This window comes from Thunnus maccoyii, chromosome 10 (genome assembly GCF_910596095.1).
Source record: "Thunnus maccoyii chromosome 10, fThuMac1.1, whole genome shotgun sequence".
NCBI lineage: Eukaryota > Metazoa > Chordata > Actinopteri > Scombriformes > Scombridae > Thunnus > Thunnus maccoyii.
In genome coordinates, this window is record NC_056542.1 from 4,560,489 (window position 1) to 4,584,336 (window position 23,848).

The following is a 23,848-nucleotide window of genomic DNA, read 5'->3' on the forward strand; positions in this document are numbered from 1 at the left end:
GTGATGAGAGCTTGCAGCAGTAGTTGGAAGGTTGGAAATCATGGCTTTAAACTCATGCTAGGAACACTGAGATTTTTACCGTGCAGATTCGACCGATGCGGGCTCTGTAAGGCTCCTCGTCCACTCTGGCTGTCTTGTTGATTTCGCTGAAGAAGAAGTAGATCTCCTCCTTGAACTTTAGCGAAGACGGGATTATGGCCGCACCGGCAAACTGCGGATCTATGTGATGAGATTTAAACACTGAGATATCTTCACTTTCCGATTTATCTTCAAGACATCTCTTGGGTCAAGCAATATAGCAAGTGTAGTCTTATTGCGTTTGATTGCATCACCTTTCTTGTGGTGTATAATTGGCTGATTTGTGCTTTGTTCTCTATTCAATACAACATGGAGTTGCTAATTACCATAAACAAATTGACTACAATATGAATACACCTACATGTTATTCTTCCCATGGCAATGATAGTGGATGATTTACACCAACCAATATCTCCATATTCATTGCTCTAAACCTGTACGGTTGCTGCATGACACTCCTACTCACTCAGCAGCCAAACGTTCTCGGTCTTCAGGAGTTTCTGGGAGCCAAATGTACGACGGATCGAGCCGGCATGACCTCCCACCGACGACATAGCGGAATACAGACTCCCATCTGAGACAGCGAGGGAAGAAGATGGAGAGGAGAACAGAGGGTGAACAGTGGGTAAAAAAAGAAAAGGCAGGCAGTGAGCGTGATGGATAGGTGGAAGGTTGAAAGGTAGAGGAAGAGAGATTGGAGCGACACAGAGGGGGGTTGACTGAAGCAGAAGGAGAGGAAGATACAGAAAGTGAACATTAAACACAAAAGGAGAGTGAAGACAGAAAAAAGGAGGCCCAGGAGGCCGAAGACAGAATAAAAATCAGGGGAGCAGAAGAGAAAAAGGAGAGCAAGACATCAAAGCAGAATAGCTGTCTGCACCGACAAGCAGCTACCAATCAGAAAATTCCTGCAACTCTACTTAGTGCGCTTGAATTCATGGCAGTAACATCTTAATTAGAAGAGATTCGTTATTAGAATTCTGCTAAACTCAAGCCAGTTCCTTGCTTCAACAATTGATCCCCTTCTGAACGAGCATTCCCGCAGCACAAACGCCCCTCTCACTGATTCCAGTGTCTCAACAAACAATCCATCTACATTAGATGCAGATGGATTGTCAATTTGTCCGTTCTTTATCATGCGGTGTGAGTATACTGAAAGGTGGTTTTAATTCGGAACATCTCTATGTAGTTAATTTGACTCTGCGCTGCTCAATAATCACATAATTAGGAGTAGCGTTCCCTGCAGAGAGGAGCAAGGCACTAAAGCTCTACGTAGTGATCTGGTGAAATGGATCAATTACACCCTCAACATTTGCCTTTGGTTGAGTCCAACAGAGCTGCATTTGCAACACATAACATTTCGTTAGCTTAAGGTATCACCTCTTTATGTGATAACACATCGTTGTGTCACAAAACAAACCCACTATGGCTACTAGGGATGTGCAGAAGGCCCGGTATTTGTATTTGTATTCGAATAAAGGAAAGAGGCTTAAAAATCCTATTTTTGTTTTTATTAGGCTTTTAATTTTAGAAAATTAAAGTCTTACGATAAGTGCTCATGAAGCATGTGTCAGCAGCTCAGCTTTATCTCTGGGAAACACCCCCAACTCCGGGAGTGATGTCCAAATTAGGAAATGTGCGTCATGTAGCAGGTGGATGTGACTCCCCTCATTGAGACCTGCTGACAGACGTACCAGTGGAGCAGGGGACAGAGACTGAGATAGCGATGTAACCGACCTGCGTGCTGGTATTTGATATGTTTTTTTTCTTCCCGAATACAAATAACTTAAAAAAAATATTTGTATGAAACAAATATTTGTAAAAACCCCACTATTTGTGCTTTGCCGAATAACGTATTTGTATTCGGGCACACCCCTAATGGCTACTAGAGCTGTTTTACTTTGATGACAAAACAATGAGCATTGTGATGGCCACCAGTACTGACAATGACCCGTAGGATGTACGAGACAGTCAGTTGTCTGTGGATGTTAAAATGCATCCAGATATACAGTTAATAGAAATATGGTTATATAAACCTTGACACTGGAGAGTAATGGCAGTAAAGAAAGCCTGAAGGCATCACCGGTTCGTAAAAATGGTTTGATTTTATTACGTTTCATTCAGAAAAACAATTTTCCTTGTTACAAAGACCCTTAAAAAGTATTGCTTCTTTTTTTAGTCTCCAGCAGCTAGATAAACTTCTGCCTGAATTCTTTCTGAATCTGTTTAGTGCAGTCAGTGGTGCAACAGCTCAATGACAGATGGTTCAGGGCTTCATGTTTGGCACTCAGGGGGAGTATGTTGCTCTTCCAAAGGTTTCCTCATTCGTTTTTCCTTATTTGAGTGTCTAAGGTCATGTTCAGACCAACATTAGCCCTTCCCTGAAAAAAACGCAGCCCTCTCATTCAGCCCTCCTCAAATGCAGGGTCGTCACAAAAAAGTTGAAACTTGCTCAAACTGTGATGTCAAGGTGCATTGGCCAATCACATACATGCAAGTGGACATTCCTGGTGTATTACTTTGTAACATGAACTCCGTATTTCTACTGTTTACGCTGCAATCGTCCAGGGAAACACTCTAAATAGTTGCCACTGTAATTACTTTGCAGAGATGTAAAATCCCGTCTATAAGTCTCATAAACCACTATGCAGTGTTTTGGCATCTGATTATCCTTTAAACACTTTACTCTGTTCATCAAACCGGAGTTCCTGGATCGTATTTCATTGCCTCAGTGTCTTCCTTTGCTTGTATTAAATCATGAAGCATCTGTTTTTGTCTTTGTGATTTGTGATTATGTCTTTTTCTACACTTTCTCTTTGTAAGGTCGTGTTAACTCTTGCAAACATGCACGCTCGTTACCTGTAGGCAAGCTGATGGACCTCTGGGAAGGGTAGGGCGGTGAGATGTCGGAGGCCGATGCGATCTGCCCATTGCCCTGGACGTCAGTCAGCACAGTGTCATTTACCTGCAAGGAGAGGGAGTAGACATTTGAGCTTCCAGTTCATTCCAGTTCCAATTATCTTTGTGTTACCGTATAGAATTTGTTATCCATTATCTGTTTGGGGTCACAAATTCGTTACTGAGTGAAGATGTCCTCCAATGCAATGAGTAACTTCCAGCTTTCATCAAACCAACAGAGGAATTAAGTGAGCAAATAAATAAATGCTAATTTCAATCGATCTTGAGATTGTTCACACTCGAGGAGCAGCAGCCAAAGTAGCATTCAATAAATAATGGGACATTTGCGGTTGCTGCAGAAGAATATACAGACAGCATTGAATTGGATTTATCTGAGGTAATTCTTACCAGCATCCAGCATCTGGGGCTTCCAGCGTTGGTCCCACATACTATGAATGTGTCATTTACTTTCTGAATGACTGTGATGAAATTATCACATTCCAGCTGTGAGAGAAAGAGAGCACGGGTGAGACAAAGAACAGAAAATGAGGCAGATGCATACAGACAAAAAAACAAAAATACACCGCTTGGCAGAGGGATTATGGATGCATAGAGACAAGAAGCAAAAGAGGGTAAAACAGTGGGCCAAAGAGACAGAGGACATGTGAATAAGTGATTTTTCACATATCAGCAGAGAAAGAACACAAAGGAAGAAGGAAAACAAGAGTATGACCAAGAAGATCGAGAAAAACAAACAGGAGGAAGAGAGGGAGGTAGAATAGAGGGATAGAGAAACAAAGCAAGAGTACGACACAAAACAGATTACAAGAGAAAAAAAAAAATTGCTCAGAGAGAGATTTAAGAAAAATTGGAAGTGCTCCATGCTAGGAACGTTTTTGGCAGAAGGCACACAGGAGGCTTAGCCCTGCAGTACAGCACTGCAACACTCCATATACATCACTTATTTATTAAGTACAGAAAATAGTACTGCCATTCCCAAGACAATTATGGATGTAGTATGAAAATGAATACTGAGTACAACATTCAGGGGTAAATTCTGGTTTTGAAGTTGCAGCAATGTTCACACTTAATCAAGTTTATTGTAGTGCGCCTTTCAAAAAGTGCATAATGGAAAACAATGAACACAAAATCTGATGGGAACAGCGTTAGTTAAAAGAGAAGACAGAGGAAGTACATTGCTAGGTCCAAAAAACACAGGGCCACAGCTTGTTTAAGTGTGTGTGGGTGGATATGTAGGCAGATGGGTAGGTGGTGGGTAGGTGGGCTGAGATTATATATATATATATTTTTTTTTTTGTTTGTTTTTATTTTATATGTTTTATGCAAGATTCTTTGCAAGTTACTTTCTATAATTCTGTTCTTGTGAAAAAGAGTTTTAACATGACGGCAAAGGTTTTTTAGGCTGTCCACACTTCTATAAGGGCTGTTCAGAACTGGAGTAGAGTAGAATTAGGTTTAAAGGACAGGGTCACAACATTTTAAGTCTATCTTAAAACAACAGATGCCCATATGAAGAGTGAAAGAGGTTTTCCTCGCTGTAATCATTCTTCCTGTTCATACGGGCTATTAAAAGATCCCCTTCAAATGTACTTTCAGTGTTAGCGATGGAGGCCAAAAACCACACAGTGTGTGTCCACACAGTCATTTTGTGCAAAAATGCATTTCAAGGTTTATCTGAAGCTTATATGAGGTTTCAGCAGACTGAGTTAGTCATATCAAGATATCTGCCACATTTACAGTCTTTTTAGTATCAAATTCACTCTTTGTGTTTCCCTGTTGAGCTGCGGTGGAAGTATAGTAACAAAAAGAGGGACTTTGGCACTAAAAAGACTGTAACATTGAAAGATATTTACTTGATTTTACTAATTCGAATGGCTGAAGCTTCATATTAGCTTCTGATCAATTTTTAAATACATTTTTGCACAGAAGGAGGACTGTGAATTTTTGTCCCCCATCACTTACATTGTAAGTGCATTATGAAGGGATCTTCTAATGGTTGGTATGAACAAGAGAGAATGATTACGGCAAGAAAAACTGTTCATTTGTTCATTTTCAATGTTCATATCAGGCTTCGGGTGCACACACAATACTGCTAATTAGATTAATTGTTGGTTTGCACATGAGATTTAGTAAGAATAATAAAAATATAGAAAATTGCCAGCCATATCCTTTAAGGGTAGGCTTAAAGACAGACAAAAGACTAACAGAATGCTATCTGGCAAAATAACAGACGACTCTGAGTTGTTGTGGACATGTCTTACTGGAGCGAATAGTTGATGTCATCATCAAACTAATGTCTTCTTCAGTAATTTGAATTTGATTGGACATATTTTTTAGATGCATTGTGCTGCATTGTTTTACTGCACTGGTAGGCAAGAGGCTTTCAATACTGCTAATGAATAATGCTCATTAGAACACCAGCCCACTAATCCTGGGAATAACCTGGATGAAGACTTGTGGGGTTAAAGTATAGGATTAGCTTTAAGTAAGGTTAACATTGTGCTCTTGTTATACTCAAGCTGACCTTTACTTGCAATTACTGTAATTGCTTGTTGGGGTAAGCATTGGAAAAATTGTATGTGGTCCAGACAAATTGAAGTTGAGGTACAGTCCAAAAACATTCTGGTCTCAAATTAGGTGTTCTACCTAATGTTAACCTCTTATCCCCATTTCACTCCAGGGGTAATTTTGTCCACAAACTCAGCGCCTGTCTGTCACTGAAGGATATTGCCTCCTGTCCTTCATTCTCCTTCCCAGCGCCATTGGCTTTATTGGGGAAGATTTAGTATGTCACTCAGGATATTCTCATTTTCCACCATCTGTCAGTGCCAGACTCACTGGAAGATTTAGCTCTGTTTGTGTGGAAAAAGTCCCCCTCTTTGTTCTGTGCCATAACACCTTTTTATGCATGCACACAACTGTGGTGGGTTTAAGCTTAGACATGGGTGGCAAAATAAATGATACAATTCTAAGCCAATTCAAAAAAAGGAGTGCTTTAGTCAATGAAGTCCTCGTGACAAAATGCTCATGGTTACCACAAAAGACTCCAGTTGACATTTTGCCTTTACAGAGCCTTACAGCACCTTATTAAAATAGGAATAAACTCCATTGTTAAACCTGACTACAGTTTCAAAGCCAGAAAGATATTGCTGGACTGGAGATGAAAGCAACTGATGGGCTTCTAGCAGCTGTGTGTAGCCTCTGGTATGGGACAGCTGCAGTAAATCTAGCTTTCAAAGCTAATGCTATAAACAAGTGGATCAGCTTCGCTTGTCAGCACTCGGACTCTAGCCCAGTGGGGGTGTGTTGTACAACAACATCCTGTTTTATTTTCCACTGCCATCTAGCAAAATTCCAATTAGATATCTGCAGATGTGTCACTGTGAAAGAATCGGAGACCTAAGACTCCTGATCATGGAAGCATTAAGAGAACTGGTTGGCGTTCCAAAATGGTGTCCCATTCGTTCCAATGAAAGTTACTCAACATTTGCTTTTTGTTGTACCCAATGGCTCAAATTGTGATAACACAACACAGGATGTTTGTGACCATTTCTTCTATAATGATTATGTATTTTTGTGCCAGTTTGCATCATGTGACCTGCAATGTCAATGACTGTGGACCAAAATTGCCACAGTCCAGTTCTGTTGGGCAGATGTTCACATAGACACTTGCAGACATGAGAACTAATTTAAATAATGGGGTCCACATACACAGATATTGTCCTTAAGTGTTAACATTGCCACACTACTGGCATGGAGTGAGGTAGGTAATATTTCTAGCTAAGTACTAAATTTGGCCAAGTAGAATGTAAATCAATTGATTGTTAATTATCTTTTTTGCTATAGAACAAATGCAGATTTTGGTCCTGAGTATAAATGGAGAATTCAATAATCTTTCCTGTAATGCCTGTAATTATACAACTGCATTAATTTTGAATGTATTTAATCATGTAAAATAGTAGAAATGGTCATGATATTTAAAGTACAACCTTTAAATACCAAGATATCCTATTCTTTTCAAATCTTTTTTGACATTTTTGGATTTCTTTATTCCATATTATCATGGAGCTGTATCTTGTACTTCTTAAGATTATTCATCTGAGCGTTCAAACACTTGGCTGAAGCTTTCCAATATTCTTGACTCATTTCAGTTTGAATATTGTATTGAGCCATTGTCTCGGTCTCTCTGTGGAATCTGATTGAAATAAACGCTGCAATTATCAACAACTCACTCGTCTGTGCATTATTTGTTTGTTTGCTTTGAGGTAAAGATGTCCTCTGTGTAATTTTATGTTATCTCCATAAATTAGCATTTTCATAGTATTTGTTATGTCATTATATGTTTTACAGTGTTTATTTATGTGGTCTCTTTGGTCCCATCACTTTGGAAGAAAAATTAACATGAACCTATAAGCTAAATAACTGGATTAAAAGATTAAAATGGAATATTGCAGCACTAACCTCACCGTAGTGCGACTGCAGATGATGAGGATGATCGTGATGATGACAAACAGGATGATATCGATGATAATACACTGATGAAAGAGGAGAATGATGCGCAGAAGGTGCTGACAGTAAGAATGAGTTTCTACCTCGAGTGGTGCAGCCTTTGCCTTGCAGGTATCAATTGCAGTCTGATCAGATGCCGCTGGGATCTGTGGGAGGAAGGACTGTTTAGTTTGTGCCAAGTTCTTTCACACAGCTCTTTTTCAGCATGAGAGAACTTGTGACCCTTGTGCTGCAGCTGCTAAAACACAGTCCTCACACACAAAAACATCCACCTCGTTAGCTATCACCGCTCTGTGATGTTCACCATATTCCAGGTGTACTTTTGTCATTCAACTTTGTGATTTACCTTTTTGTAGTACCTCTGCTTTCCATCAACCTGCCTCCTGTACTTCACATTTCCCAGAATTCCTTTCTACAACCCCCACAAGATTGGCATGAACTTCTGGCACTCGGTGCATATACACGTAGGTGGAGAGAGCAATAGAAAGAGTGGTGCAGAGAGGCAGAGCGAATTTATTCTGCTGAGAAAATTGCTGAGTATTGTGACCTTTTGTCAAAATGTAACCAACTTTGTTTCTCTATTGCAAAGTATGTGATTGAGTTTATTGACCCTTAGGGGCGATTTCACCTATTTGAAGTTGATTTTGATATGCTTCTAATGTGGAAGGTATCTGTATGACATTAAACTGTCCTCTGTCTTGCATGTATTAAAATATTCTTTTTCATCCAGCTGCAAAAGTCCACCAGATGACACATCTGCCTTATACTAAAAACTACCCTCTCCTAATTTTTGTAGTGTTGCCTTATTATTGGTATATTTGGAGTAAAACCAGTATAATGATGTAATGTTGGAATCAGAGATGTAGCACTTCCTTTTACAAGGGCCGAATATTATGCTGTGGAATCAGACACAACAGAGTATGGAGGAGGAAGTGACCATCAGAGCAACGTTATAACACAGCCAAAAGCTCTGGCAGCATTCTGGCTTGTGTGCAGGTCTCAGTACGATCGCAATGATCAACATAACTCACTCCAGTATGCTGTTCTACAGCTTTTTTCTCAGTTTTCTCTAGTCATAGGGCACCAATTGTGTGAAGACATTTGTAAATTTTTACTTCATAGGTGACATAGTTTTAGCGTGGTGAAATTTCTATTTAATAAATGTCTCCATTTGGGATGTGCAGAGATGCCAGTATTTGTATTTGTATCTGTATTTGTTGAGGCAGCAAAATTATTTGTATTTGTATTCGAATAAAAGTGGAAAGAGTTTTTTTTTTTATTACGCTTTTAATTTTAGAAAATTTAAGCGTTACAATAAGTGTTCATGAATAAACTACATTACGAAGGAGGTCTCCACATCAGGTCTCTAACTGGATCATAGACAACTGCGCTGATTACTGAGCTAAAACTTTACTCATCGCCTCATTGCAGACAGACCTCTACCTATTTATACACCCATAACACAGAGACAACACACCATGTAACATGTAGGGAAGGATTTCAAAAGCGATTATTGCTTTGCACTTTTCATTTATTATAAAAATTTTTTGCAACCTAACTTTGTGGAAAGAAGGGGGACTACTGGTTATGGAGAATCCCTTGAGAGCACTTTGCATGTGTCAGTAGTGCAGCTTTATCTCTGGGGAACACCCCCAACTTTGAGAGTGATGTCCAAATTAGGAAATGTGCGTCATGTAGCAGGTGGATGTGACTCCCCTTGTTGAGACCTGCTAACAGACGTAACAGCGGAGCAGAGGAGAGAGACTGAGATAGTGATGTAATGTGACCGACCTGCGTGCTGGTATTTGATTTTTTTTTTTCTTCCCGAATACAAATAACTTAAAAAAAAATATTTGTATGAAACAAATATTCGTACAAAACCCACTATTTGTGCTTTGCCAAATAACATATTTGTGTTCAGGCACACCCCTAGTTTCCATCTACAATTGTTGAATCTCAGAAAAGAAGCCCACTCACTCTATAATACTGTGTGACAGACACCAAGAGTTGCTGAATTTTATATATTGTTCTGCTGTTAGTCTCCACTAAACTAACCTGCACATAAAACAGCTCAACCTGACAAAATGTCAGTTAACTGTGTGTGTGTGTGTATAAGAAAAACACACCATCAAACATGAAAATAGTCCCCCACTGCCAAACACACCAGCAATCACTCGTTTTTCCACCTGTCATTCTGTCTCCGCTGAGGCAAACCCAACACTCAGCCTGCAATCATTCCAAAAAATAGGGCATAGTCATATTTGGATGAAACACCGAATTTATAGTCTTTTCAGCTTGTTAGGCTAGTCAGTGCTGACACTGTAGTCCAGACACTGTGTAATCTTGAGCCTATGTTGACATTATTAGCTGAGTGAATTATGTTTTCTGTCCTCGCAGACAGAGATAAATGTAGCTTAATTAATGTATGCATGACCCAACTTCCCATCAATGCAACTGAGCCGATGAACTGGGTCAGCGGCAGGCCGGTCGTCTCGTCTCTATCTGCCCTCTCTGGCTGATTGTGGCGCCCTCCCAGCAGGAGGGGAAACTATATTTAATGTCGTCCAGCAGAGTCTGGCAAACAGCAATGGGGGTAAGATATATTACAGATAAATCGCTTGATTAATTTCATGTTAACTCTTTAATCCAAGCAGGTTGTTCAGTAAGTTTAATTTATAACTCATTTACATCAGGCAAACATGATTTGTTTTCTTTTCCAAGTTGCAGCAAGTTGACTCAATGAAATTCAGCAGAATTCTGACTTGCTTCCACTTCTTCTCAAAGTTTAAATGACTGAAAATAAAACAAGATGAGCGAAAAATGGGTTGAGTTGCAATTTACCACAAAAAGCTACTCAAAAGAATTCACCAGCTACCAGCAAAATGACTAATTAGTTTTAGATTGGATATTTTTATTTGCTGTCTTGAAGAGAGTTAAATAAGTCTCTCATGACATGACGTAAAGCAACATAAAAAGAGCATTAGCTTAGCTTGGTATAAAGACAGGAAACAGGGAAAAAGCTAGCCTAGTTTTCACCTTCCAACGCCTCTAAAACTAAAAACTGAACACATTGTATCTGATTTGTATAATCTGTACACAAATAGAAATGTTAAAACAACCATTTTCACATTCACCATTCACCCAATAAGCACGCCACCCTTCTGACAACAGAAACAGGACCGTCTGAGGAAAATTTGTAATTTTTGGATGTCAAAATTGACTTAATTCTGGTCAATAACCCATCACTTCAAAATTAATGTCTGAATGTATGAACACCTCAAAACAGTGGTTGGTTGCCAAAGTGGCTTTTGAGGTGGACTGACTTGGCAGTATCTAGCTGGTGGTTGACGAGTTATCTTTTACATCTACTCGTTACTCTGCTCTTTATGGCAGCAGAGTGTCTGTAGCTGAACGACTCAATCCCCCAAACGTTAGAGCGTCTGTGCGCAAGTCACCAAAAGCATTTCCTGCTAACATTATGTAAAGTTTCTCTGCTTCAAGGTAAAGTAAAGAGCACATATTTACCTGCAGGTCACGGACCCCTCTGTTGGTGAATTGCACTATGTAGATCATTGCCTGGCCGCCCACATATAGCGTGTCGCTCCCTTCCTGGTGGTACATGCTGATGTAGTTCTCAGGTTTGTTGAAGTGGAACCTGGAAGGTTCTGTGGGGTCAGAGAAAAATATATTAGAGGGATGGGCTGCCAGACAAGAGCTTTGCTAGAGTACATTGTTGTTTTTATAGTTAAAAATGTGTGTTTTGATTTGTGCAATGAAAATATGACCTGTGGTACTAAAATTTAATTAATTCAAATGATTTGAATTCAATGACAACAAGATAGAAAACAACAACAGCAACCATTTCATCTCTTAGGAACATAAAACTACTTCTGCTGCTACTTTTACAACTGAGTCAATAATTAATTATTAAGAATGAGGAGAAGGAGAAGGAAGATATATACATATACAGCACAGCATTTTTAAAATCAGTTCAGAAGAAATTTCCAAATATCTATAAAACCAACAGAAAAACCAAAAAAAAAATCAAGGTACTGTAATAAAAAAGGATTCATAAAGTAGAGGTCAAGCACAATAACAAAAGAAAAATTACGTATCAGGAAGTTATCTAAAACGATGATCCAGATTTAGCCAGCCTAAGCTCCTCAGGCAGGAGTCGAATCAAAGTTTAGAGGCTCTGATGGCAAACAGCCAAACCTTTGCTTTTTAATCTACATTTAATCTGCCGTCGATATAGAAGCCAGCTCGAGGACTCGTTTAATTTACCAAAACACTCGATCTGACGTTACTGCCCTGTATGGTTTTAGATTACACAAGGAGCCTTTACAGAAACCTGGCTTAGGTGTAGGGTGCGTAAATACCACTGAAATAATTATGTGGGCAAATCCCATCACAGATGCTTGGTTGTATTACACTCTGGACATCTCCAGAAGGCTCAACGGTACATTTTGGCGTCTCTGAATCACCCATCCAATCAGACTCACACTTACCTACACTGCAACTGTGCCTGCATTTACAAATAGATTAAAATCACTGCAGCTATTTAAAAGATGCAGTTGATGCGGAACATGATACGCTATAAGTCATGTTTCTACAAACAAAAAATGCCTTGTCTTATAATGAATGTTGCCGTGTAATTAAAAGAGGGGTTTATAAAACATCACAGTTTCAAGCTTCTTAACATGCCTGCCAACCCTTTTCTTTTCTTTTCTCTGTTCCAAAAGCAAATTTCTTTATTCACTTTGTCAAGATACATTTCAGGAAATTCTTATACGAACAAATTCCAAACTAATGATGCGTTTTGCTCATGACGTTTTGATAACAATAGATATACTAAGAATGACATGAGCTGATTATACGGTCATGGTTACAGGGTATTTGTAATGATTTTCCTCTCATCCCTGATATTAAAAAGACACTCAGTCTGACAGCATACTCAGGATGAAGTGGTGGTGATCACTGATACAGGTTGCTAGCCAACCAACTAAGTTTCTATGGAAACAGTGGCTTCTCTGATTGGAGGGATTCTAATTGATGAGACTTGTTCCTACAATTGCTTTCCTTGGGGAAGGCCAATGTGGCTGATGGCTTAGGTAAGAACATACAATATATATTGATTTTACTGTGTGACAGTCTTTAGAGACTGTCTTTAGACAGATATAAACTTAGTAGGACACCAACAGATATGAACAGGTATGAATATTTGCTCTGTAAGTTGACAAGCATAACTAAACACCTTCTAAGTATGCTTCATTTGATTCTGTCTGGCTTCAACAACAGAGAATATGTTAATCTTCTGCTTCAGCAGTCTGAGTTAGTCATATCAGGTGGATATCTGCCACATTTACAGTCTTTTTAGCATCAAATTCCCTCTTTGTGTTTCCCTGTTGAGCTGCGGTGGAGGTATAGTAACAAAAAGAAGGACTTTGGCACTAAAAAGACTGTAACGTTGAAAGATATCTACTTGATTGACTCATTTGGATGCTGAAGCTTCATATTAGCTTCAGATAAACTTTGAGATACAGAAACTTTTTGCACAGAAGGTGGACTGTGGATTTTGTCTTCCACCACTTACATTGTATGTGCATTATGAAGGGATCTTCTAATGGACAGTGTGAGCAGGATGGATGATTATGGCAAGAAGAACCTAATTTAATGTTCATTTGGACACCTGACTGTTGTTTTAGGACAGACTTAAAAAGTTGTGAACCCGTCCTTTAAGACCGAGTTCAATGTTAATCGCAGCACAGCAAAGCATCCTGTTAAAGGTGCCCTGTGGTGTTTTTGACCACTAGTAGCACCATGGAGCAATGTTTTTATGAAAGGTTGCCCATTTTTTTGTTTGCTCTTTTTTTGGCCTCGTGCAAGCTCACAAGATAATACATGTACATAAATTCCTGCAAATGGTTCCACACTCTTACATTGATCTACAGGAGGTGGTAACGTACCAAGAAAAGGCAGACAACAAGAAGACAGCTAGCAATGAATGTAGCAAAATGATGTCGATAATATAGGTTTCAAAGTTTACTTATTTTATGGAGGGAAATGCATTTAACACATTTGTTAGCCTCGAGGATAAACGCAGTGTGTGAGTAGCACTGAATGCATGGGCATAGATTCGGCTATGGACGATAGGGGCTTGTTCCATACTGATGTCAAGGTGTTGCTGAACTGTCCCTAACAATATTTTTACTGATCTCAAACAATCTGGCTTCTTAACTACTTATAGCATTACCAATGAGCTCTGTTAAGAGTTGCCAGGTTTGTAAGTTTTCGGCAAAAAGTGGGTTATTGTACATTTATTTTCTTACAGCAGTTATTGAGAAAATCATGTCAATTTGAAATATTCATTTTGGTCTCAGATTTACATCACTAAATGAAACGTAAAATATCTCAGAACCAGAGAACAATTCTTTCTTGTTTCAGGCAAGTTAGCAAATACACACAGTGTTCATATAAAGATAAAGTAATTTTTTTGGCAGTCAAGCTCTCAGTGTGTGTATGTGTGTGGGTGCACTTGTGCATATGAAAAAGAAAAGATAGATAGTGCACACACACACAACTGTTGATTTTTGCTGTCCAATTAAAAAAAACGCCTCTACCAAAAATTAAAAGCAAATCTTCACTCTTGACTGGATGTAAACAAAACTTTGTTGGTTTACAAGAAAACGCCACAAGGCTTTCTCACCCCATTAAGCAAGCGAATGCCCACAGGAGGAAGGGAATGTACACACCTTTTAGCAGTGTCTTATTCCACGCTGTTCTTAGGAGAACTTCAACAGGAACAGACATATACACTTAAAATGTCACATTCTTGAAGTCATTTGAATTAGATTCGTGTGTGTGTGTGTGTGTGTTTCTCTTTTTCCATTTTTTCTTTTCTTCTCTCTCAAAAGGTCAGCTTTTCAGGAACCAAGAAAAAACACCCTTGCTTTTAGCTGTGTGTGTGTGGTTCTTTTTCTTAAAAAGGCTTAATCAAAACCAAGGGTTGTAGAGTTTTCTTTACCCTTAGAGGAGCACGAAATCCTTGAATGAAGTTTAAAAAAATTCAAATTAGTGAGTCTGTTTTAAAGATATAAATTCCTAATTGCACTTGCAAATGTTCTCATTTAACAGGAGTAAAGCACAGATGTTATTTTTGGCAATAGTTTACATGAAATTTAAATTTAAAAAAAAGCCAAAGTTAAATGGTTTTAGAAGCTTCTGAAGCTTTTGGCTTATCATATGACAGCTGCTATTTTGTTATTTATATGAAATCTTTCACTGCAAAGTTGTTTTGTAGATGGATCTCAAGGTCTCCCATTACGAACATGACAAGAAAATCTATCAGGCTCATGGTTCAGTGAGGTTTTGTATTGATGTGTTCAGGTCATGGACTGAGAGAGAAGGTCAACTCAGACAATGGCTGGACTTTGGCAAAATGTTCTGATATTTAGAATGCAGCTGTACTCTGAATACTTGAGATGAGCTGTTGTCTCTCTGTCTCTTTATTTGCATTTGTCTGCATGTCTTTCCTCTTTCTCTCTCTTTAATTCTCTGATTCAGGATTCTTCTTTCTTTGTGTGTGTGTCCTACTTTGCCTCTCTTTTTGCCTTTTGGTTTCCCTCTCTCAAGCAGTCATATTCAAAAGAAGGTGTGTAAACATATTATACTGTAAAGCAAGGCAGACTTTCATTTTCTCTCTAACGCCTTCACTACCTAATCCCAATCCTCCTGCATTCCTTTGAAGAGGTGAGGAGAAGCACAGAATGTCCCACTTTGACCAACCTTTCTCATATTTTTATTCTTGAACACACACTTGCACACTATCATGTATGTTATTATATATAATTATTATTGTTTTTATTATTATTGTTACTAAACCTGTACTAATCAATGCTTGTATATATAAAAAAATGTCTATGTATTTTAGCACTTTTCAGCTCATTGTTTTGGTTTTATGACCGTCAAAAGTGTCACCTCTTAACAATTAACAACTCTGTTTCCACCAGCAGTGGGTAGCTGTATTCAGCCAAAAAAAGAAAAAGCAGCACAAAGCAGGCAGACAGAGTTACTGTAGCAACTAGCTAGTGAACACAGTAACCCAGTTATATTTCTAAGGAACTGGTGAAGACCAAAACTAGAAGGAGGGTGAATATTGGACTTAACATCCATCAGGTGACTAGCAACATGAATGTTAATGCTGCTCTTTGTCTGCTGGATGTATGAATAGACAATTGTTTGCTAACATGTTAGCCATAGCCTATCACCTTTTTAAGGCAACAATATGGGAAACAATGTTCAGGTGGTGTGACTAATACTGCTTTAATATCATATTATTTATTAATATTTTTAAATACATGATTGTATTGCATTATACTCAGAGGTGTTTCTAATAATTTGTCCACCACAGTTATATCAGTGAAGGTAGACTAAACTCTCTAAAACAGTTTCAACAAAAACTGAAAATCTGAATCTTCATGAAGGCAGAATTTGCTGTCTTTGTATGCTCCAGTTGTCTGGGAAGGATGCACTTACAATTCATGATGACATCTAGCTGTTCTACAGACGTTTAATGCACTTACTGTAATAGCTTTGAACAAAAATTGTCTGCCAAATGAATGTAAAGCAATGACTAATGCAGTCCCTAGCCTCAACAATAGCAGCAACTTAAGTCATAACCAGAAGCCTCACCTTACTCATTAAGCCCTTAAACTGAACCCAATTTTAAGCTCACACTTCCTAAAACCATGATTATAGACATCAAACAACTCCTTAAAGGAGTGAGAACCCGCCAAATGTCCCCATTTGGCAAAAACGTTAAGTGAGGACTTCGGCGCTGTCTGTGGTGCTGAAACGGCGCCAGCTTCTTATGGCGGTTTTGCACTTCAGGCTAAAACTGCGGCTCTGATAGAGGCCCTTCACACTTTTCGAGTTGTGTGCGTGTGTGTGTGTATGTGTGTGTGTCTGTGTCAACTGACATCTAGCTCTTCCTGCAATTGCATAACAACGAGTTTGATTGATATGACACGCACGTCCGGAGCCGTCATCTTGTGCGTTTTGTACTGTGCTCATCTGCGGGGAGGGGAGAGGTACAGATAGAGATAACTTGACACACAGCCCCATCTTTATTGATTGCTGAATACATTAAAGGGCTGTGTGAGGCGTAAAAGGCGTGAGTTGAATAGATAACCACTGTACGAGTCGGCTTGGAATTTTCCATTCATTGCTCTCCCCTCCCTTTCCCACTCACCCCATTTCTGTCAATATAATATGTATGTCTCTCTCTCTCTCTATATATATATATATGTACGTGTATTTATTGCGGCTGCTACCCTAAAGCTACCCTCTCTTCCCCGGAGTCGGACTCCTCTGCTGCAGTGTGAAGCAGCTGCCATGTCCCGCATTGCAGCTCTGCAAGGACGCGGGAGCTACAGTGACTGTGTCACCCTCCAAAGAGCCATATTTCACTGTAATGATGCTTTTCGGCGGTGGCAGGCGGGTCTTTAAAGGGTACAGCCTCGCAATGAGTTTAGGGCGAACAGGCGCCATGTTCCTCTAAAAGGCAAAGGGGAGGGTTTTTTTTTTGTTTTTTTTTTAAAGCGCTTCTATTCTGCTCGGTGCGCCTGGAGGTGAGCATATGGAGTGACGATCACCAATTAGAGCTTCGGTGCCTTAATTGCTAAACATCCAGCGATGGTGCGTTTCAGAGACGAGCAACCCGCGAATTTGCAATGCACTGATATAAACCCAACACACAAGGTGTCAAAAAGACCTAAAGAAAAGCCAAGAGTTGCACAAATCAGATCCAGTGATTGATTGATGATCCTTATTTAAGAGTGTTTACACATATCAACATAGAGATGGAAACTAATGAACAAGCTCGCTAAAAAAATAAAGACTCAAGTATATCTTGTTCACATTGAGATAATAGTAAAGCAGAATTAGTTTTCCTCCAGATGCTCATCCTGTGTGAACATGTGTGCTGGCCCTGAATAGTGGAGCGCGTAATTTACTACTCGGTCAGTGGGGGGAGGGGGGGTGGTGTTTTAAGAGATTAATCCAGAGGTAGCCCCCCTCAATATGGCTTTATTGGTAATGTTTGTGCGGCTTTCACACAGGACAAGACATCAAGAACCGGAAAATAACTGGCTACATCACCTTATGACTTAACTCTTCATTCATTCACTCATCCAGCCATTCACCCGTTCATTCATTCGTTGTCAATAGATACACAAAGGTGGATAAAACAAGGTTGCCAATGTCAATAATTTGTTAAAAGCATCCAGAAAATACAGCACCGCCTACCGTGCACAACAAATTTCAGCCGAGGTGACTTTCCAGCGACAATCGTGGCAAAAAGCGACAGTAGGATGAAAGAATTCATCTTGTTTGAGGCTCTGTCGTGTGTGGCCGCTTCGTAAAAATGAATCAGCCGAACGAAACGCTCCCCAAAATCCTCCTTCTTCTTCTTCTTCTTCCCCTGTATCGTCCCTCCCCGATCTACTGCGTCCCAGATCTGTGCCACCGACTGCTGGTCCCAGTCCTATCTTGTCCGTCTGCTTCGCCGGCAGCTCAGTTTGGAGAAGTCGGGGTATCAGGCTCCACCTCGGAAAGAAATGGCAAAGGTGGGAGTGAAGCCTTTCAGCCAGGGGCGCGGGGAATGAAAAGTGGGATTGCAAAAAATTGGCTACAAACACATCACTTTTGGTTTACAATTACGCATCATACCTGTTGCTGATTAAGAACGATGGTTTTCATATATTCCGCATCTGACTGCACCTTAAAGATGAATATAGCTTGCTCATTTAGTTATTTTACTCATCTTGTTTTCATTCTACACCCATTTATAAAATAAGGATCAACTTAATCTCGTTCAGGTTCCAGGGTTTTGAAAATATTTCACATTTTCCTTTTTTTTTTTTTACATTTCTAATGATATTGGAGTCAAGCCAAACACAACTATCTAAAACAATTAGGCATCCTTGTGCAGCATTCTTATATCATATGAAAATTTATGATGGAATATAAGCCTGTAGGGCATATAGGCACACAACCTGTCACACCAACTGCCAATATTGCTATTACCTCAGCAGCTGCTTCTATACTGTAATGGCTAATCAATATGTGTCAATAATGTCTGAGTGCCTGAATAGGAATGAATCAGCATTTTGGCTCTGTGTGCTCTGTGAAGTTAATTGACTCAAATTTGAAGAATTGAACCTCCCTAAACGGTAAATGTCTTTTCGTGGAAGCAACTAAACAGAACAAGCCACATTTTCACGAAATTGCTCTCTGTGTTAGTCACCGTCTGAAGCGTCATCTGGGTTTTTTTATGTGAAATTTGGGAGCAGTAAGCTTCTTGCAGGGAGAAATCAGCATGAGACTCCTGAGAAACGGAAGAGAGGTATTCCTGTATTTTCCGCCATTCAGAAAACACTACTTTACATACACAGGTGCATCGTTGGTAGGAACAAACATGTCAAATCCCACCCGCTTTCCCTTTTTAAACATTTCTGAAATACCTTAATTGTCTATCAAGGATGCCCATTAGGTCAGGTCAGGTTCAGGCGGGGATTAAACCCATCAGTCACAACTGTAAAAGCATTCAAATCAAGTCATTTTACTCATTAAACCCACTAATGCCACCGCACATATTTAACCTGAATCATGAATAGAATAAAGGTTTTAAAAAGGGATTATGTTCCCTTGTTATCTGGGTCAATTTTAGTCCTTTGAGGCCTAACCACATGTGTGACACAAGGGCTTAAATCAGTGGTTGGCAGCCAGCTAAGTGCTTTATCGTGACAGATAAATACTTGTAAGGCTAATTTGAACGTGGAAGGTCAGTTAGACAATATTTAACCTACACAGCTAAGTATTTGTTAGATGTTTTTAGTTACAGCATTGATCTTATCTTCCTCTGTTTCTACTTGAATCTACAGATTCCTGGTTTAACATCAGTCCTTTTGCTAAACGGTGAAGAAACATCTGACCTAAATCTGACCTCTGTCGGTGTATCGTTTCAAGTCTGTTGAACATTCAACAGTGATGTCATTTTGTACTGTTTTGTATGATGCAGTGCATTACTTGGGTGTCAAATTTTCAACCACTAGATGGCAGCAAAAGCAGGATTTTCAATCTTGGTTTCATCACTCTAACAGGGTTTTCACTGCTACAGGGTTCTCCCATCTCCTTCAGCAGCTTCCTGCACTGATTGTCTGTGGTAGCGGGTTTATTAGGGAACTCATCTGGCGTGCTTTGGCCCTTTAATGTCACATCAGGAGAAAGAGATGGACATGACTTCATTAAATAAGATGCACCCAATGCAGCAATAAGTCAGTCATTCAATCATTTTATGTTTTTCCTCTACAGCTGACAAGAAAACAAGTCTGAAAAGTGGATTGCATGGATGACACATCAGCATTACAAGCACCATTATCAGAAAGTGGATGGATTTGCTTATTTTATGCATTAGACCAATCTTAAAATTTCTAAATTCCTTAACACGCAAGACAAAAACAGATAATACTTAAAGGTACGGTCTGTGGGATAAATAAGTGATAAACTTAAACTGAAATGATAAAACAATAATAAATGATGATATGGGTAGTAATAAACAAATTTACAAAATAAAATTATCTGTTTGTGCTCCCTAGATTAAAAACATGTCTTTTCTCAAAACTGACAAAATGAATTAATTATTTAAATAATTAAATAGTTAATTAAATAACACAAAAGGTAAATAGGTAGAACTTGATTGGAAATCAAATTTGAAACATAATGCAATCATGGAAAAATGTTGAACTTGTGTGCATGTGTATTTAGTGTGTGTGTGTGTGTGTAGATGAAGGTAGGCACTGACTATTTCTAATTGTGACCAATCACAGACTTTCCTTTTTATTCAAACCCAATCAGGCTAAAGGCATCACAAGATGATAATTACTGACTGCAATTTGGTTAGAAAACACTTAGGGATAATTGATGCAAATTGGTATGTGCTTGCTTCATGTAATGAATCCCACGAAGGGAGAGCAGCTTTAATTTGTGCTTTTAAACCCACTTGCTGGTGAAAACCAACAAAAACAAAACCAACAGTCCTGTGGACTGCAGGATAACACCGGAAATATGCAATAATTTCATGTTCAATACTGAAGCAAGAATACTGGTTTTTTAGTTTATTCATCTCATCTTCACAGTGATAAAATGGAATAAATTGCAAAAAAATGTGTAGATATAACCAAAACCTTATTTTATTTATTGATTTTAGTCCTTGGTGAAATATTTTGAAAACCATTGGATGGATTGGATGGATGAATTTGGTATACAGTCCTTAGTCGTCCCCAGAGGATGATAATTCCCTTATTTCCCTTCCACCAACAGCTTAATATTGCTGTTCACTGATGTTCATTTTTGGTCATTGGGAACAGGGTGTGGTGAAGAGGCTCTTAAGCTCAAATGTCCATTTACTAATTTTTGAACAGTCCTCATTTGGTCAGTTTTCCATTTGTGTTATGCTTTAGGGGAAACCGGGTAATGGCACAAATAGAATCATCTTCACCAGCTACCAAGGACCAGTTGATGAGCAGAGGCATGAGTAGTGACTGAGCAATTAGTTGTTTTATTTTCTTAGTCCTTTAAGGCAGAAATAAACTTCAGAGTGAGTATGGCCAAGTCAATAACCAGAAATAAATCCCCCCTAGAAAAAACTTACCTGCCAAATAACAACCAAATGCAGAAAAATCTCCCCAAATAACTAAACCAACAACATGAGTAAAGAAGAAGAAAAGAAAATGGCTACTCACCCCTAACCTTCTGATTTCTAACAAGCATGTAGAACAAAGTACTTACAAAGGTCTAATTCAATTAACGGTTAATGCAGAACTTGCATCACAATCAGCATTCAGCTCAAAGCTAAGCTGAGGCTGATAAAGTTCATAGACTGATAAAAGGTGAGCCAGGTCAGACAATGTAAAGTTGAACCATCAGAGATGTCCAAAAATGTCCACTGTAAAGACAATAAACCCTTAAGGCCGTTCTTTTGGCAACAGGTTGAGACCTACATTAACATTTTCCTCCAACTACTGGTAGGAATATGACAATAGCAATATTGTCTACCTATTTTCATCTGTCCAGCATTTTAGTTTTTTGGTGTGTAATGATCATTAGAGCCTAAATGTGCTGCTAATGTTACTGATAACACAGTAAAATTTATATTTTCTTGTACAAACCAGATAATCTGTTGTCGCTCCGAGAAGCCCCTCCAGAAATGAGGGATTTCCTGATTATATGTTAATGATGCCTACTTTTGTCACAGTAATTTAGCTTGAAAACTCTTCTCTCATCGTTTCAAGGATCTCTCACCACCGCTCTTGTCCTCGCTGAAGGGCTGTAGCGACCGCCTACGTCCAGTCTAGGTCGATTCCAGCTGAGCGAGAACCAAGTACAACTGTGGTTGGGACACTGAGGGCTGCAAAAAGAGTTCATTGAGTAATTTTCAAGACCAAAAAACAAATCAAAAAACCGAAAACCTTGTATATTTCAATCCCATTGAAAAAATAATGATAAAGGTGATTTATTGAGGATGGATAGAGATTCAGATCCAGTATGGCTTTGTATTAAACTCCTAGTCAAACAAATCAGTTCCTTAAAGTTGACATTTTACAACTGTTACATACACACTTCCAAAGTGGTTTTTGTTGTTGTCTTGGTAAAAAGACAACTACTGAGTAGTATTTCTCACATAGACATTTTAACTTGACTATGTATTCATAAGGAGAAACGACACCATCTATAATTTTGTCATCCAGTTTTTCCAAGCTGTATTTCTATAATTTTGTTATCTTGGTCTATTCTGAGCACAAAACATCTATTGCATGTGTGTCTTGGAAGAGAGATCCCTTCTCTGTTGCTCATCCTGAGATTTCTACCATTTTTTCCCTGTTAAAGTGTTGTTTTGGGAGTTTTTTCTTATTCAAATCAAGGGTAGAAAGAATTCACTAAGGATAGAGAATTTTGTATTGCTGTACAGATTCTAAACCCACCCAAAGCAAATATGTGATTTGTGATATTGAGCTATACAATTAAAATCGACTTGTTTCAAAACAATAAACAAAGACCGAGACCTACAGTATATCTAGAAGAAAATTGCAGTCCTGCGTCTTACTTGTTACTCTTTTTCCAGCACTTTGCTCATATAATCCGCAGCCACAGGAATATTCATCTTTGCTGCCCTTGCTGTTAGCTGCTTATAATTTTCTCATCCTAGATGCCCGCTCCCGTGTCATTCTGGATAGCAGTGTCACCTAAATGCCTACGATGTAACAATTAAATTTGTCTCATGTTGTAAAGAAGTGATCCCTTCTTTCCCGTCAAAACAGAAGAAGAGCCTAAAATGAACAGAGATTTGAAGAGACCATAATGTTCTGTGCATACCAGTCATAGGAAGGAGTGGCTTATGAACACCACTTTAATCTGACCCTTTGGCTTTCTGTCCAATGGGAGCAAATAGTTGTATTAAAATAGATAATATGACGGGCCAGGCTGGGCAGCAGGATAGCACCCGCCAGACAGACCTATATAACAGATTGAGACATGCAGAGGTAATCCAAAAGGGTTTAAATCTCTGCTCATACACGTGATTATCCGTTTTTTTTTTTTTTCTTCTTCTTCTTTTCTGGGTTATTCTGGGCAACTGCATGAGACAGACGAAATTATTTGCTGTCCACTGTGAATCCACTCTGAGCGCTGCAAATCTTTAAACTGTACTAAGGTGAAGTGAGGGTAATTCATTGGTTAACGTTCGGCTTATCACTCTCAAGCGCAATATTCTTTTTTTAACAGAGGGTCAGCAGTGAAGGATGTGCAGAAAGGGGTGACAGGAAATTCCAGTAAATGTCTAAATAGATTGATTCAGATTTCAAAATGTGGCTCTGAGGGAAAACAAGACAGCCACAATGGTATTCCTCTGCACACATAATCCTTCGTCTTTACTCAGAAAAAAGGGGGCAAAAGTACATTTGTGTGGCTAACTGCCAGCTGTAGCTTTGTTGTCTTACAAAGGGGCAACAAGGCCACTTTCTGTCTCAAATTGAAACACAAAGTCCTCACAATGCACTCACAGCACAGAGATTAAGTGCTTTGGTTACGCAAGAAAATGTGTGCTTCTCTTGCCAATTTCCCAACAATGGAATCATTTCAGATGAAGATCCACAGACAGATTGGTTTGAAGATGATTGGATCTAGCTTTTTTTTTTTCTCCATTTGATAACATTCCAGGATATCTTACATGAAAAGATTCAAAACAACACATACACACAAGGTAGGTTCAAATGTAGGCATTTAA

At 39.0% G+C, this 23,848-nt stretch overlaps 1 protein-coding gene across 1 annotated transcript in view; it reads right to left on the reverse strand.

The window, feature by feature from the left end:
• si:ch211-113g11.6 (uncharacterized protein LOC559008 homolog) overlaps positions 1 to 18,313 on the reverse strand; it is a 41,993-nt gene extending 23,680 nt beyond the window's left edge. Inside the window, exons 1-8 of the mRNA XM_042424259.1 lie at positions 18,235 to 18,313; positions 17,812 to 18,111; positions 11,032 to 11,171; positions 7,590 to 7,652; positions 3,385 to 3,480; positions 2,938 to 3,043; positions 545 to 652; positions 80 to 219 (exon numbers count right to left, since the gene is read on the reverse strand). Of these exons, the coding sequence (XP_042280193.1) occupies positions 80 to 219; positions 545 to 652; positions 2,938 to 3,043; positions 3,385 to 3,480; positions 7,590 to 7,652; positions 11,032 to 11,171; positions 17,812 to 17,890 (732 nt within the window). The 5' untranslated portion in view covers positions 17,891 to 18,111; positions 18,235 to 18,313. The remainder of the gene's footprint in view (positions 1 to 79; positions 220 to 544; positions 653 to 2,937; positions 3,044 to 3,384; positions 3,481 to 7,589; positions 7,653 to 11,031; positions 11,172 to 17,811; positions 18,112 to 18,234) is intronic.
• Between the last annotated feature and the right edge of the window lie 5,535 nt (positions 18,314 to 23,848).